We start from the raw sequence: 14,017 nt of genomic DNA, 5'->3' as shown, positions 1-14,017 counted from the left end.
CCAGAATCAGATCCATACCATTCCACTTTGTTCTTAGGGCTTCCCAGGCAGTTCCATGGTCCACCATGAAATCTCTTCCAGATATTCATTAGCCCCACTGTTGGCAAACTTATTCTGAAGTGTGGTTTAAACCTCTCTAAATGTAATTTGTGGCTATTACTTCTTGTTCTACTATAACAGTAAGCATGGAAAATAGATTATTCCTTTCCTCTTTGCAGGAGAAAGGATGTGTTTAAAGACATCCTTACCTCCACTACTTGTCTCTTCTCTAGTCTAGACAGTCCCAATTCTTTAGCAGTGTTGTCACGGGCCATGCTTTCTGATAAAGTAGAATGAGACTAATTATGCTTTTTCTTGCATTATTTTACTCTGTCACAACAAAAAAAGAGTTGTATAAAATTAATCTGGATTGACAGCAGTTTGAAAAAAAGACTCAGACCATGCACGCTGTACTCTGAAAAACATTATCACTGAGCAAACAATTTATTGTTGCAATTGCTTCTTAGAGGTGTTCTGCTCTCTTGATTTGGGCTCAGGCTGTGAGATACAGTTATTTTAATTAGCAGAATGTCCCTCAGAAACTTGGCTGATTATTGAAGAATTTTCAGAATGGATGAATCTAGTAAACTAATGCGTAGGTTTTATTGCTCAATTTGTTTTATGTAATATAAGTCTTTGTAATATACTCTTTCTTAGGAGGCAATCCTTGAGCTATTTCAGCAATTCTGGCAAAACTGTGTTGAGATATCACTGGAAAATGGAGCACCATTTAATCAGTTAACCAATCATGTTATCTTTAGGTACAGTGAAGACCATATTTTTTAAAAGCCAGTTCAGCTGATCAAGAATGTGTAAAATAACAGCTGAAAGGGACTTTGGTGAAGTCCTTTTGGCCACTGACAGTAAATATTGCTTTAAATGAATCCACTAATAATTTATTTCAAACTAAATGTGTGGGTGCTCCACCTTAAAGTAACTCTAAAGAAAGAACATCTACAGCTGGATGACTGAAATCAGTTTGAACAAATGTTTTCATGCACTGAAGGTAGCAGTATCAATCCAATTAAGGTATTTATTAGAGCCCTTATGCTGCCTTAGTGGCAGCCAAAATAGGAAAAATAAATAATGTAAAATAATCATCCAGTTATTTTAAAGACCTCTGTGTTATACAATTGTATCTGAGGTATTTCTGAATTGTCAGAGGAAATGTGGTACCTGCAAAGTCAGCAGGGCAATTTGGGCATGGTGCTAGCCTAGACAGTACTGTCAGAAAAAACAGATTTCTCTGTATTTTAGAAATCAACTGTTGAAAATAGTCAGGAAAAGAATTAGAGTAGACTTTTATTATAGTGCATCAATCTAAAGGTTTCTACAAAGCTGAGAACTATACAGCCAAAATATATCTTCCTGTAATTAAAAAAAAAAAAAGAAAATGCAGTCCCTTTTTCCTGTATTAGACACCACACTCAACCAGAAAAAGAAGGTGACAGCTGCAGGACTCTTCCTTTACTCTGGCATTGACAGAAACTCCCCTATCTCTGATGTTTCATTGAAAAATCCCCCAAAATTCTCTGTTATCTCATTTCCAATAATGCCAGGAGAAAAGATCAAAACCCTTAGCACCTATGTTGCATTCATTAAATGAACATCTGCTGGCCTATTTACTTCTCTACCTTGTGCATCAAAAAGCTCTATTTTATTTATGCTTCATGAGGTACCCTGTTAAAATCTATGCCAGTGTTCCATGGCCTTTTAGCAGAGGGTCAGACTACATTTTGTTAGAAGCATTCTGTCATTGTTACCATGCAATCATAGCTGGGTTAAGTGAGGTTCTAAGAACTAGAACACTGCCCTCACTCCATGTGGTATGGCAGAGCAAACGCACAGAGGGGAGCCAATGTTTTTTCCAAGTCCTTGTTTTGGAACAGATGGGAAGATTTAAAAACATGTTTTGGTATAGGTAAGTATAAGATTGTAATATTTTTGAGACATCTTATTTCTGCATTTTATAATTTAAAAGTTATAATGATGGTTAATATTAGATTTTAAACAGGATTTAAATATCAATTACCACTAATAGAGCCTAATTTAAATAATACTTCCTGAGTCAATTAAATAGTTGTATTGATCTACTTTAGATTTAATCTTGTGGTTAAACATTTATAGTTTATTTAATACAAATTAGAATTTCTCCTATACTTTTATAATTGAAATCCAAAACATTAAATAAGCCAGGGAGATTATTTCAGAAAGCACATGTGCTATAAAAAGGTTGGAAAATGTATTTAGTGCAAGACAGTTGCTCAGGAGGTTCATGGTATGGTAAGGTTTGGGAGGGGAGTATAAATTTTATTCCTAGGGCAGCAGATAATAGTAATACTTAGTGCTGGGAAAAAAAAAAAAGAAAAGAATGATTAGCATATTTTCAAGTTTCCAGGGATTGCTGCTGGAATCACATCTTTGAGAAACTACGTTCAACAAACTTCCTACAAAATTTGCTGAATTACTCATCCAATTTTGGACATTACACAATCCCTACAATTAAAATGCAAGAAAGTAATTAATCTCCTACTTTAGGTCACTCAAAGACATTCAGTGATGGATGACACTTCAACTGTTACCAGAGTAACACAGTTAACTCAAAAAGAAAATGCTTTCTGGAGAGAGGAAGCTCGTAAAAACTTTCTAGGAGTCTGTTTTCTCTGAAATACTTATTCATTTCTAGTACAAGTACATTCTAGTACAAGTGTTCCTGTGAAAGGAATGGCATTCATTGTTTAATTCAGCTGGATTTTCCAGTACCTTTTCCAGACAAATAGAAGCAGCATCTTGGACCAAAACCCTTTCAAACTCCACTGAAACAACAACCTTCTCCTCAATGAGGTAGCAGGTTTTGGTCAAAAATCAGGCAAGTCCTAGATAATAAGAAGGTAACCTTAAGACATTGCACCTTCTCAAAGGAAACAGGGTTCTATTTCAAATGCCTGAACCCTCACAGAAATTATTTGCACAGTTTATGTAGATAGGAACAGAGACAACTTCTTCCCTCTTTACAGGATGAAAGAAATATGAGAATACACTGAACAATGCCATCGTACCATATCCTCCACATCTGACTTTTGGACAAGACTCAGTATTCTAAAAGTATGGACATTACAAACACACCAACCCTGTGCCTGGAGCACACCAGTAACTACTGAACTCCCCAGTTACACCTCAGAGAATCACAGTGTCAAGTAAAAACACATTTACCTTGCATGGTCAGTATCTGACACATAGGAAAGCATTTCTAATGACAATACTTGGTGTGTAAGGTTGAAGCATGAAAACTGTTACTTATGTTCCCTTAAAGATAAGAGTAATTAGACACCACCAACAGATCCTAAAGATGACTTAACTATAAGCTGCACGATCACTATCAGCTAAAGCCACAATAAATTTTGATGCTCTCTCTATTTAGAACTTGTCAATTTGCTATGAAAGTGCGTGGTACAGACACAACATACAGACATATCTTCAAATTAAGCTAATATTTCACTTGGTAGAGTTATATTACCCAAATGTAGATTTAAAAAAAAAAAAATATCAGCAGCATTTTCTATACTTACAAATAGAATTTTTCATCCCATACTGGATTCAAGTTTCCAAAAATAGTTTTTGTTCTTCGCTTGTTTTTGCCAACTTGCACAGTAACATATGGGTCACTTGAGCCGGTTTTGTCCTTAGCCTGTAAGCCCTGAGCACATAGAACTGCGACAAAAGGAGAGAAATGTGCTTTAGCCCTCATAGCCTTTATTGCCAAGGAGTAAATGAGAGTGACAACAGGAAACAAAGGCCTCAAAGTGAGGGTTTGTGAAGGAAAAGTTTCTGCATTATTTTCCCAATGTCTGTAACTCTGGAGACTGACAAGGCCTGTCTAACTACCCTTCTGGACTGTATCATATCTTAAAATATAGTTTAATAGCATAATAAATATAAAGATTCACTACTGAGCACCAAGCAAATACTTTTCACGCATAATTCAAATACTTTTCTCAAACTTTGGTTGAATAAAAATTGCAAGGAATTGTTGTATAACTTGTCTTGAGTCTGACGGTTCCCTAAAATTCGCTGCCCCACAATAAATAAATAAAATTTCCAGAATTTCTCCAAAGATCCAACATTTCCAAAGTAAAACCTCCAATAATATAAAAAATACGTCCTGTGGTTTATGGAACTAACCGTGATGGGCATGGCTATCATTTGTCATTTGTTCTTTTTAAAGATGAAGCATGATTTTTAGAATATTTTTTATACTACCACAGAAAGGGTGACAGTTCAGATCAATTATAATCAAGTCTTTATGTATTTGCTATCCTTTATGAGAGCTAATGTGGGTGTATAGCTAATAGATATGAATTTAGTGACAAATATAAACACATAGAATTTGATTTTGCTCCATAATTCATGTAAGTGGAAATCTCAGGAGAAAGAACTGTCAAAAAGCAGATTACCAAAGCCAGAGAACTGCAGCTAAAATGCTTGCTCTGGCTCTTACCATCCAGCAGCAGTTGGTTTTGTTATTTTGCACATATTATTTAAATCATCTCAGTGGTAACATTTAGTTAACATTCTCTAATGTCAATCATTTTGGATGATGAAGCTCCCTTGGCGTGCTCAGGAGAATGATTACCTAAAAATGGCACCTTGCTCTGCAGATCAGCTCTCAGTGTGGGTTCAGTTGTATGTGCTGACTTCAGAGGAAGAAGTAAAATTCTGTTATTCTTTAATACATCCAATTTCTGAAAGCACTCTTAGGAATGAAATAACATTTTTTCTTCACCATTCACTCTAAATCCACATGGAAACTTACAGAAGGCAAGGAAGTATCCCTCTCTTATTTATGCAGTAGAATTAAGGGACAGCCTAACAAAAGTCTTCAAGGATTAAATTGTATGTATTATACTGGCCTGAACACAAGACGGCCTTCAGTATCCTTTAGAGGTAGAACTAAAAATAAACATATGAATTAAACATGCCCCTAGTGCTTGGTGACAGTCCCAAAATTCCACAATTATTCTTCTGAGTTTCATGCACCACCCCTCAACCTTCAGAATAGCCTCTGTTTATGCTGACGTTTTAATTCAAAAACTGAAACGTCAAAGTCAGAGCTGGAAATCTTCATGAGCAACCAGACTAATGCAGTTGGAAGCCATCTGGAATATGTTCAGAGTGAGCAGAATTATGCAACATCAGCATCACTAAAACGAAACACATCCGTAGTCAAGCAAAGTGAATGGATAATAAGTTTCAGACCAATGGGATCTGGAATTGCAAGCTCAAGTGTTTTTTTTAATCATTCATAGCCTGTTTTTTTGTGAATTTTAACTCTTGCAGTTGGAGCAAAAAGCTCATCATTAGCACAGGAGATATTGGTAGGAGGTAGAGGAGATACACTGGTTTTACTCTTCCTTCCTAGAGCAGTAGAATATAAAGTGGTTTTGGCAACTTAAAACTCAACTCTTGCAGTTGGCATCCTACAAATTCAACTGTTTGTAGAGGCACCAAGTATACAATTGAACACACAGTTCAGCTCTACTTATAAAAAAAACCTTGCTCCTGAACCAGGGGAATAGGCAAGAAATAGCTCTTAGAACAGAAGAAAATTACCTGTGATCGTTATTTTTGCTGACCATTTGGATGTTCCATCCAAAACACTTTGTTTTGCTGCTTTTGTATATTGTACAAAATCTTCTTTAGAAATATTAAACATTTCCTGGATCACTTCAAACACCTCTGGTCTATTTTTCTCTCTAATCTTCATTCTTTCTTTCATAGCACTAATAATATTCTGTGTTTTATCTTCTGCACCATGTTTGGAACTTTTCTCAGCTGCTCCTGAAATGAGAGAAAAGGTCACCACAGTTAAGAAAATTAATATTTTCTTACTCTCCTCTAGGATCTCCAGTCAGCTCTTGGTACAGCAGTACCTGAAGGAGATTTTTGTTTCACCCGATTAATATTTCGTATATATTCTTTGTGATATCTAAAATTATCAGTTGATTTTGTTTAACATGAGGGGTTAATATTCACCTTTTTATACATAAAATTATTTATCAAAACAATATTATTCAGTGCCAAGCAGTACTGTGGAAGCATCTCAACATGCATACTAAGCATAAATTTGTGATCTCAAAACTCAATCATTAGACACCATACTTGTGGCATTAAACTTAGAGACTCTGGAAAAGAGAACCTTCCCAAGAAAATAATATATCACAGGTATGGAACAGAGAGGCTCCCCTCTCCAATAAAAGGGTCATTACTGATAATTTCAGTAAGTATATGAGGGTGGTAGAAGAGATCAAGATATATTATCTGTATGAGAATACTTCTAGACTGTGTTAGCTTGTGGTGGCATGTTAGGCAGAAAATAATCAAGTAATTTTTTGGGGACATCGTAATCACTACAACATTTATTGGTTTAAATTGAAGAAAAAATTATTTTAAGATGACCAAGTTGTTACAGAGCTTGTTCAAAGTTCTTTTCAGAAGGGCTCTGGAGAGATTTCTCTAACTGATCTCAGAGGCCCTTCCAAAAACAAAGTGAAGTTCACCTTATAAAATGTCCTTTTTCTGCCAGAGGAAAAGGTTTCTGATCAATGCCTCTACAATATATTCTTGATAAAAATCCAAAGATCAACCTTGCGGTTGAGTGTGAGAGAAGAAACATCAGACTTGTATGATCAGAATGGTAGGAAGCAAAAAATTTAAATTCCTGCTATGCTAAACAGGTTATTTCAACTCTTGATGAGATGAAATAAAGCAAGATATAAAAACACTAAAAAATTTATAATCAATGACACATTGCCACTTGCTATAGGCATTGCTGAATTTTGGCTCATGCTGTTAAACACTACTCAAAATCTTGTGGCACTGAATGCCAGAATCATCATTATCTTTAGCAGAAATAAGTACTTCACTCTTCCAAAAAGTCATGAAAACATCATCTAACTAGGCACCCTCAAATCCTGGGAGGATTAAAATATTATTGTTACCTTTAGAGGGTTAGCAAAATTATAACAAAATACTTTTGAACAATTTGTTGTGCAATTATGATTTGGATATTTCAACACTGAAGAAGCTTAGAGTTCCTTGTTCACAATACCGTCAAACACCAATATGTTCTTTATGAAGGAGTTTTTGTTGAGGCACTCAGCTCACAATGGCTAAAGAAGAAATTATCAACTCTATAGAGCTGGAAAGAGTCCTCTTTCAGCATAAGATTTCAGTGAAGTGTTACAAACGAGTATTACATGCTTCCATGCTTCATTTTCTTCAGTTTTCAATGTGTCTGAAGGTTTCTTAGCTCATTGGAGGGCAACTGATACCTATATATAGAGATGTAAACAGGGAAGGCATAGTGCTGTAAGATTGGAAAAGCCTGGGTTGAAATACCAGATAGCAGTGATCCCAGACTGCCAGAAGGTTGAATTATGTGGCTTCTTCAAGGAGTTTTCCATGGCTACTAAATCTTGAGAAATCTTTAAAATCTCTTGGTCAGAGTACCTAATCTTTTTGAATATGGAAGATCAAAATTCTAGTGGTCAAAAATTATCCAGACTGAAAAATTAGGAACAAGTAGAAATAGAATTATGTGCTACCATGAAACAAAATATCAGTTTAAAAATTCTCTAGTTTTAGAGAATTATACTTTATTACAAAAGATCTGATTACTGAGCTGCCTGGAAAACACGATAGGTCATTCTTAGAAGATGCAGGAGGGAACTTTTCATTTTCTGCCCTTCCTTAAAAAGTAGAAATACAACAACATAACTGAATGATAAATGCTGGATACAATCTGAATGGCAATGACATATCGCTGTTAGAAACCTTGCTTGTTTTTGAGACATGACAGATAAAACTGAAATATGTTTTAAAATATAACTTGCTTTAAGTAAACATCTTTATACTCATTTATTGCAACTATTGCTGACAACCTCTACTGCTATCAACAATTTTTTTCATGCAGTATTGATCAAACTAATTAAGACAATAGAGTAACTTACATTGCACAGGAAGTTAACAAGCTCCTTTTGCCCTAGGGACTGATAGAAACTCAACATGATTGAAATCAATTCTAATTTAATATTGCACCTAGTACTAGAAAGGGGTATCTTGTTGAAGATGAGAGAGCTAATGAAACTGTTACTGTTTTTTTCCTAAATCTAATTTAGAACAAGTTTATATATTGACCCTAAAGATCTTGAAATGTGAATTAATTTCTACAGTCTACATCAGAAATCATTATAGATTAAAAAAAATAAATCACAGAAGTTTGAAGGCCAATACATCCTAATGATTATGAGATGAGCAAAAGGATGGCTATGATAAAAATAACTATACTTCACTTTATGACACTGTTAGCATCAGCTTTCTCAGAAATAGAGCTTTAAACAATTGGTCAGTTCATTTTTTTCAATGGAAAACAAGGAACATAAAATTTTCCAAGTAGTATACTATGAACACTGAACAATTAATCTGTTGCAAAAAATACAACAGGATGCTCAGAAACTTTTGCATCCTAATAAGAAGAGTGGGATCCCTTAGGTATGTTAAATATTTTAGCTGTAATTTGTCTTTTAGAGGTTTTTCTCTTTTAAGACTCAGTTGTTCAATGTTTTCAAAGTGTTCATACTACAGATGACTGACAATCTTATTTATTTTTTGCATGCTCTCAGACTTATCATTCTGTATAATATCATATGTGTAAAAATGCATCAAATGCACCATTGCACTCTGAACCATTTTTTAATGCTTTTTTTTGGGGGTGGCTGGTGATATGGGCCAGGGGACAACAGCCTAGTTTCAACCACAGTGCAGAATCACAATTAAGCAGTTAGGGAGTTTGATTTAGAAATTCATCACTGATTTTTTCTCCATGGGGTCAGCTGCTGTGGGAAATTTTAATTAATTCCTGAACAGTAGAAACCTTGAGCATCCATCCCTTTTGATAGCTTCTCACACAGAGAACACAGTGAAAAGAATGAAGAACTGAGTAGTTCTGATAGAACTGATATTTATGTAGTTTTGCCACATGTAGAAGCCAACAGTGAACAGTGCTGAATAAGTCCAGCGTATGGAATCCCATTCCATTCCAAAATCAGAATATCAGAAAACTTGCAGGTCTTGATTTTCTATTGGTTAGATTCTCATATAATAATTGTGTTGTAATTTAAGAGCTGTTTAAATACAGCTGATATATTTTCACAGGAGAATGCATGGTGGCTGGATCTAAGCTGAGCAAGGAAAAAGTAAAGAAAAGGTTGTTTTGCCTTAATTCTAGTGCCAAATGGATTACTGACTAATTTTTCTTTCCCTTACACATAAAGGGTTTAGTATTTTGAAGGGACAAGATCCTACTTACTGTTCCATATTTTTTACTAATATATAGCACATCAATATGACTACAGTAAGTACTAGGAATATTTTTTAATATTTCCTTTGACATTTTTTGTGTTTTGAGCTAAGTAAAACAAAGAGGGTTTACGTCAAGTAAAAAATTGCTCCAGATATTGCCATGGGCAGTGGAAGGTAAATAATTCACTAATGTTGGCAAGCTCTATTTTGTAAATGCCCAGAAATATTTGACAGATTTCAAGGACAAAAACAAAACTAACAGTAGGTTTTCCATAAAATTTCTGGCTAGCTTCTCAACTGAGGAGCAGCAACACACCTTCACTGTTTTTGTGTGATCTGGTCCCTCATTTCAAGAAATTGCTGTGCATATACAGAAAATCAAAAGGTGTGAATTAATACAGCACTTCAGCTGTCATGAAATACTCACTCTGCAAACAGTCAGCATTTAGGAGGTCTTGGCACTTCTCATGGCATTTGACACCACATTCAGTGCATCTCATGCCTTGTCTGGCTATGCCCCAAAGGAGGCCTTCACATTCATAACAGTATGTGGGAGTTGTAGCTGTCCAAATTTCAAAGTTATGAGGTGTAGTTGATGATATTGGATAGATCAAAGCCTGCAGGGTCTTCTTGAAGACATGCATTTTCTGTTGGGCAAGAAAAAAAATACTTCAGGTTTATTGTTTAACACAAGTGAACTGTTTCTAAACAATATACCATTTACACTTAAAATTTTTCAAAATATCAGAATATACATAGAAGTTTAAAATAATTTGCAAAATACTGATTCACTCATTTTGCTTTACACTTTGAAAAGAATGACTGTCTTGTCTGATTACACAAACAGTAGAGTTCAGTTGCAATCAAGTTACTCAATTAACACATAGTCATATATATTTTTATAATCTGAGGCAGAAATAAAAAAAAAAGCAACATTACATTCATTGGGGCATCTTAAGTAGCTAACTAACATTAATTCTGAATATTTGAATACTTCCTATAGGGACTTAGACACACTGCACAAAATGCCTAATGATTATATACAACACTATAATACCAAGTGTCTATATAATCTCATCAAACAAAAGCAAGTCAATCGTAAATCATAAAATTCCATTTTATCTATATTCCTATAATAGCATACTTACTACTTCATTTTTAAAGCAAAGTTGCTTTTTACTATAGACAAGAATGATGCATACTCTCAAAATTCCAAACCCATTTCTTGGGCTGTTTTGGTTTAAGACCCATGACAAGCTCTATTACAAGAGCAGTTATTGGCTTTTTACTGATGGTACTGTAACAACCTCAGTCTCAGCTCCTTAGTGTTTAATAAGATGAGAATAAAGCAGTGCCAGTAGTTTTGCACACCAGACCTTGGCTTATATGGGCACAGTGCTCTTGATTATTGGTTTGAACTTTTTTTCAGACATCCTGGTCTTCTAGGTCCAGGCGATTTATTGGGAATAAGAAGAGCTCAGCAGCTGTAAGGCAGCACTTGGCACCAAGCTTAGGCTGTTTGTGTCTTTTTTAGGGGTGGGTGTTCACTAAACACATACATGACTGCCATGAATATGTTAGAAGTTCTAGATTCATTCCCTTATAAATGAATATTGTTTCTTTCAGAAGGAGGAAATCACATTATAAAACAAATCACAGTGGGATATTTCTGAAAATCTGTCTGTCCTACCTTGTCCTCCTCTGGTGTGGATATTATGCAAGGTAGCTCTAAAGCTGGCTATACAGCTGTAGCAAGGGAATAAGATTTTGGAATTTGTGTGGTTTGTATATTTTTGTTTTAACATCACTGCCACAGTTCTGACAGTATAGGAAGCAAGGCAAACTTATTCAGTTAAGCATTTGTTAACACTCCCTTATCTTTAATATCCAGCTGTGGTAATTGTATGCCAAATGGAAGGTATTAACCTGTCTAAAAATATGCTGACATTCTTGGTTTTATGTACCTGCATCTCTACTCAAACTTGTGAGATATTCTGCTAATAATAGATTGTCTGATAAAAGTAAAATATTCTATTTGTGTGTCTATCTGCATAATGTTGCAGAGTCAATCAAAGGACTTTTGCTACCATGGGAAAACCAGTACCACGTAGCCATATGGTAGCTCCTGATTCAGAGAGTTAAGCACAAAAAATATCAAAACCAAATGTTAGGTACCTTAGGCTGCAACAGCTCTTACTGAAGTTAGTAGTTACTTCTGAAAACAATATCCATCCTGTAAAGCCTGGCCAAAGATATATGGTGAGATATTTCATGGACATTTGATCTGAGCACATCTGAGAACACTGTAGAACTGAACTAAGAAAAAACCCCGATATACAGCAGGAAAGACTAAAACAAATACTGAATTGCTCTCCAGGGCGCTTCTTAGCTTATCCTAATAAACTTCCCTGAAAGCAAGCAAAGGTGTACACCAGTGTGATTTGGCAGACCCTAAGAACTGTGATAGTAACCTAACTCTGGCCACCTAACTCTGGGGAACTGAATTTTTAACATTACTCCACTTTTGCCTTCCATGTTACAGGGACAAGAAAAGAAACTTTAAAACAACCTAAAGTGCATTTATACAGCTTGCTGAGGAATCGGATTTCTCAGAAACCACTGATTACCCTCTCCCATTCCTGAGCTCATGTAGCCTCAGTACAAATCCTGCCCTTTCACCCTGTCCAGCTTCAATATTTTTCACATTATAAATACTTTAAGAATTTTGCCAGTAACTTTTACATTTTTCTGAAATGTCAGTAAGTAATGAAATTTACCCTCAACAGGCCTTAAAATAAACATTTGAGGGTAAATGAAGTTTTCAGCTGAAAGACACAGTTTGTAGATTGGTTTTGCTGCTGAACGTGTTCTTTCCCCTGTTGTTAATAAAGAAAATTGGAAAGGAGAATTTTATTTCTCCTACTGTCGAGAGGCTTTAATTTCTATTACTCTCCTCTGTTTAAATGTTTTTGTTATGTGAATTACAGAGCATAACAACATGGCACTAATAACCTCCAATATAAATATACAATTCATAATTGGTTTGGCAACATTTAGCACTACTAATATATAGGAAAATTATTTAGTTATCTGCTTATCCTCTGAAGGGATATTTATTTCTATCATATACTATTTGAAATACTTGTCTATGTCATTGATATATAATTTTCAAAAATGTATAGTCTTTGTTCAACAAAGCAATTAAATGGGTACCCATATGAAAGCATATGACTAAGTAAAATGTTGAAAATGTCTTTGGATCTGTGCTTGAGAACACACAAACTCACTGTGCCATGAGTGTGTTGTACCAAAAAGATAGCAGTGACAGGTGGCAAAGCTCAAAGCCTTAACCTCAGGGTGTAATTTTTTGAGTAGGTGGCACTTGAGCTTAAATAAAAGGCATTAGTTCAAAGAATTTTCATACTGAATCTAATCAGCCACATAACCCACACCCACCAGAGTCACTAATATTCCCTCTAGAAAAACTTGAGGGAGGGTAAAAACTAGAAAAGCCTTAATAAGAGGAATAACTTGCCCAAAGGGGATCTTTTTTCCTTAACTTTCATTGGTGACTCCATTTCTTCATCTGCATTTCACATCTTCATTTAGTGGAGAGTATCTGGAGACTTCTTTTATGCCTGAAAATCCTTTTTGTTTTCAAATCTTGCTCGTCAGTGTAATGATGCCCTAGGTTATTAAGTTTGGCTGTCTACTTGGAGAAGTAGAAAAATAGTGCCTATCCCTTGTTTTAAATATCTTGTAAGAAGCTTTACTGGTTGTACTCTTACATTTGTCTGTGAAAGAGCAATCCCTGCCCCTTGGTATGTGTAGTGAGGCCTGGCATAGGACTGGCTTCTCTTATTCACCTCTACTCTTAATTCGCTTATTACATTTTCTCATCAAATGAACTTTCACACGTCTATTTTGCTGTCATTTGCTGTCTGCCCTTGGACTTACATTTTTATTTCAAGATTTCTTAAGAAATAACTACTTCAGGTACACTGTTTTTCATATGGCATGGCTCAAACAGAGGCAAAAGGATATAGAGTTAAAAAAATACATTCAAATGAATTTTGCCTTTCAATTTCTCCTGATCAGAGTTCAGTAGTTACTTTGGTTGATGCAAGCATTGGAGACATGTTTGCACTCAGCTGCTCACTGGGATTTGCTGCCTTTTTTTTTCTCCTGAACAGGACTATTTATGTAAGAATCTCTAAGGGCAGTCCAAATTATTCTTTCTTGTCCTGCATTTGCTGGCAATTAATATTCTCTCCAGCACTTGCAACTTTCGCCCTTTAAAGTCAGAGCCTGGTAGTTTTTACATGAGAGGAGGCATGTAAATTAATGTATGAATCTGTAATTTTTGTCATAAAAGGTAGTAATATTTATATACAATGTGGTTTGTTTAGTAAACATCTTTTAGTAAAGTACATGGAGTATTTTAGGGTCTTTTACTGAATTCAGTTATTTTGGTACAAACTATAACAAAGTTGAAAAAACTCTTATTTTGTAGCACTTGGATGCCCTAAGTTTTTCTTCTATAATTTTCCCTCAGCCTTGAACTGTTTAAGATCCCATAGTTCTCCCTTCTGTCAACCTTTGTTGCTATTTTGAGATA

General features: G+C 35.2%; 1 protein-coding gene across 1 annotated transcript in view; it reads right to left on the bottom strand.

Annotated features, from left to right (window-relative positions):
- Positions 1–14,017, bottom strand: part of UNC13C (unc-13 homolog C) — a 131,586-nt gene that overhangs the window by 77,899 nt on the left and 39,670 nt on the right. The window contains exons 8-10 of the mRNA XM_058846971.1: positions 9,827–10,046; positions 5,650–5,877; positions 3,609–3,750 (exon numbers count right to left, since the gene is read on the bottom strand). Of these exons, the coding sequence (XP_058702954.1) occupies positions 3,609–3,750; positions 5,650–5,877; positions 9,827–10,046 (590 nt within the window). The remainder of the gene's footprint in view (positions 1–3,608; positions 3,751–5,649; positions 5,878–9,826; positions 10,047–14,017) is intronic.

Source organism: Poecile atricapillus, chromosome 11 (genome assembly GCF_030490865.1).
Source record: "Poecile atricapillus isolate bPoeAtr1 chromosome 11, bPoeAtr1.hap1, whole genome shotgun sequence".
In the NCBI taxonomy this organism is placed as follows: domain Eukaryota; kingdom Metazoa; phylum Chordata; class Aves; order Passeriformes; family Paridae; genus Poecile; species Poecile atricapillus.
Note: the sequence above shows the minus strand (reverse complement) of the source record. Positions and strands in the feature narration are given on the sequence as shown.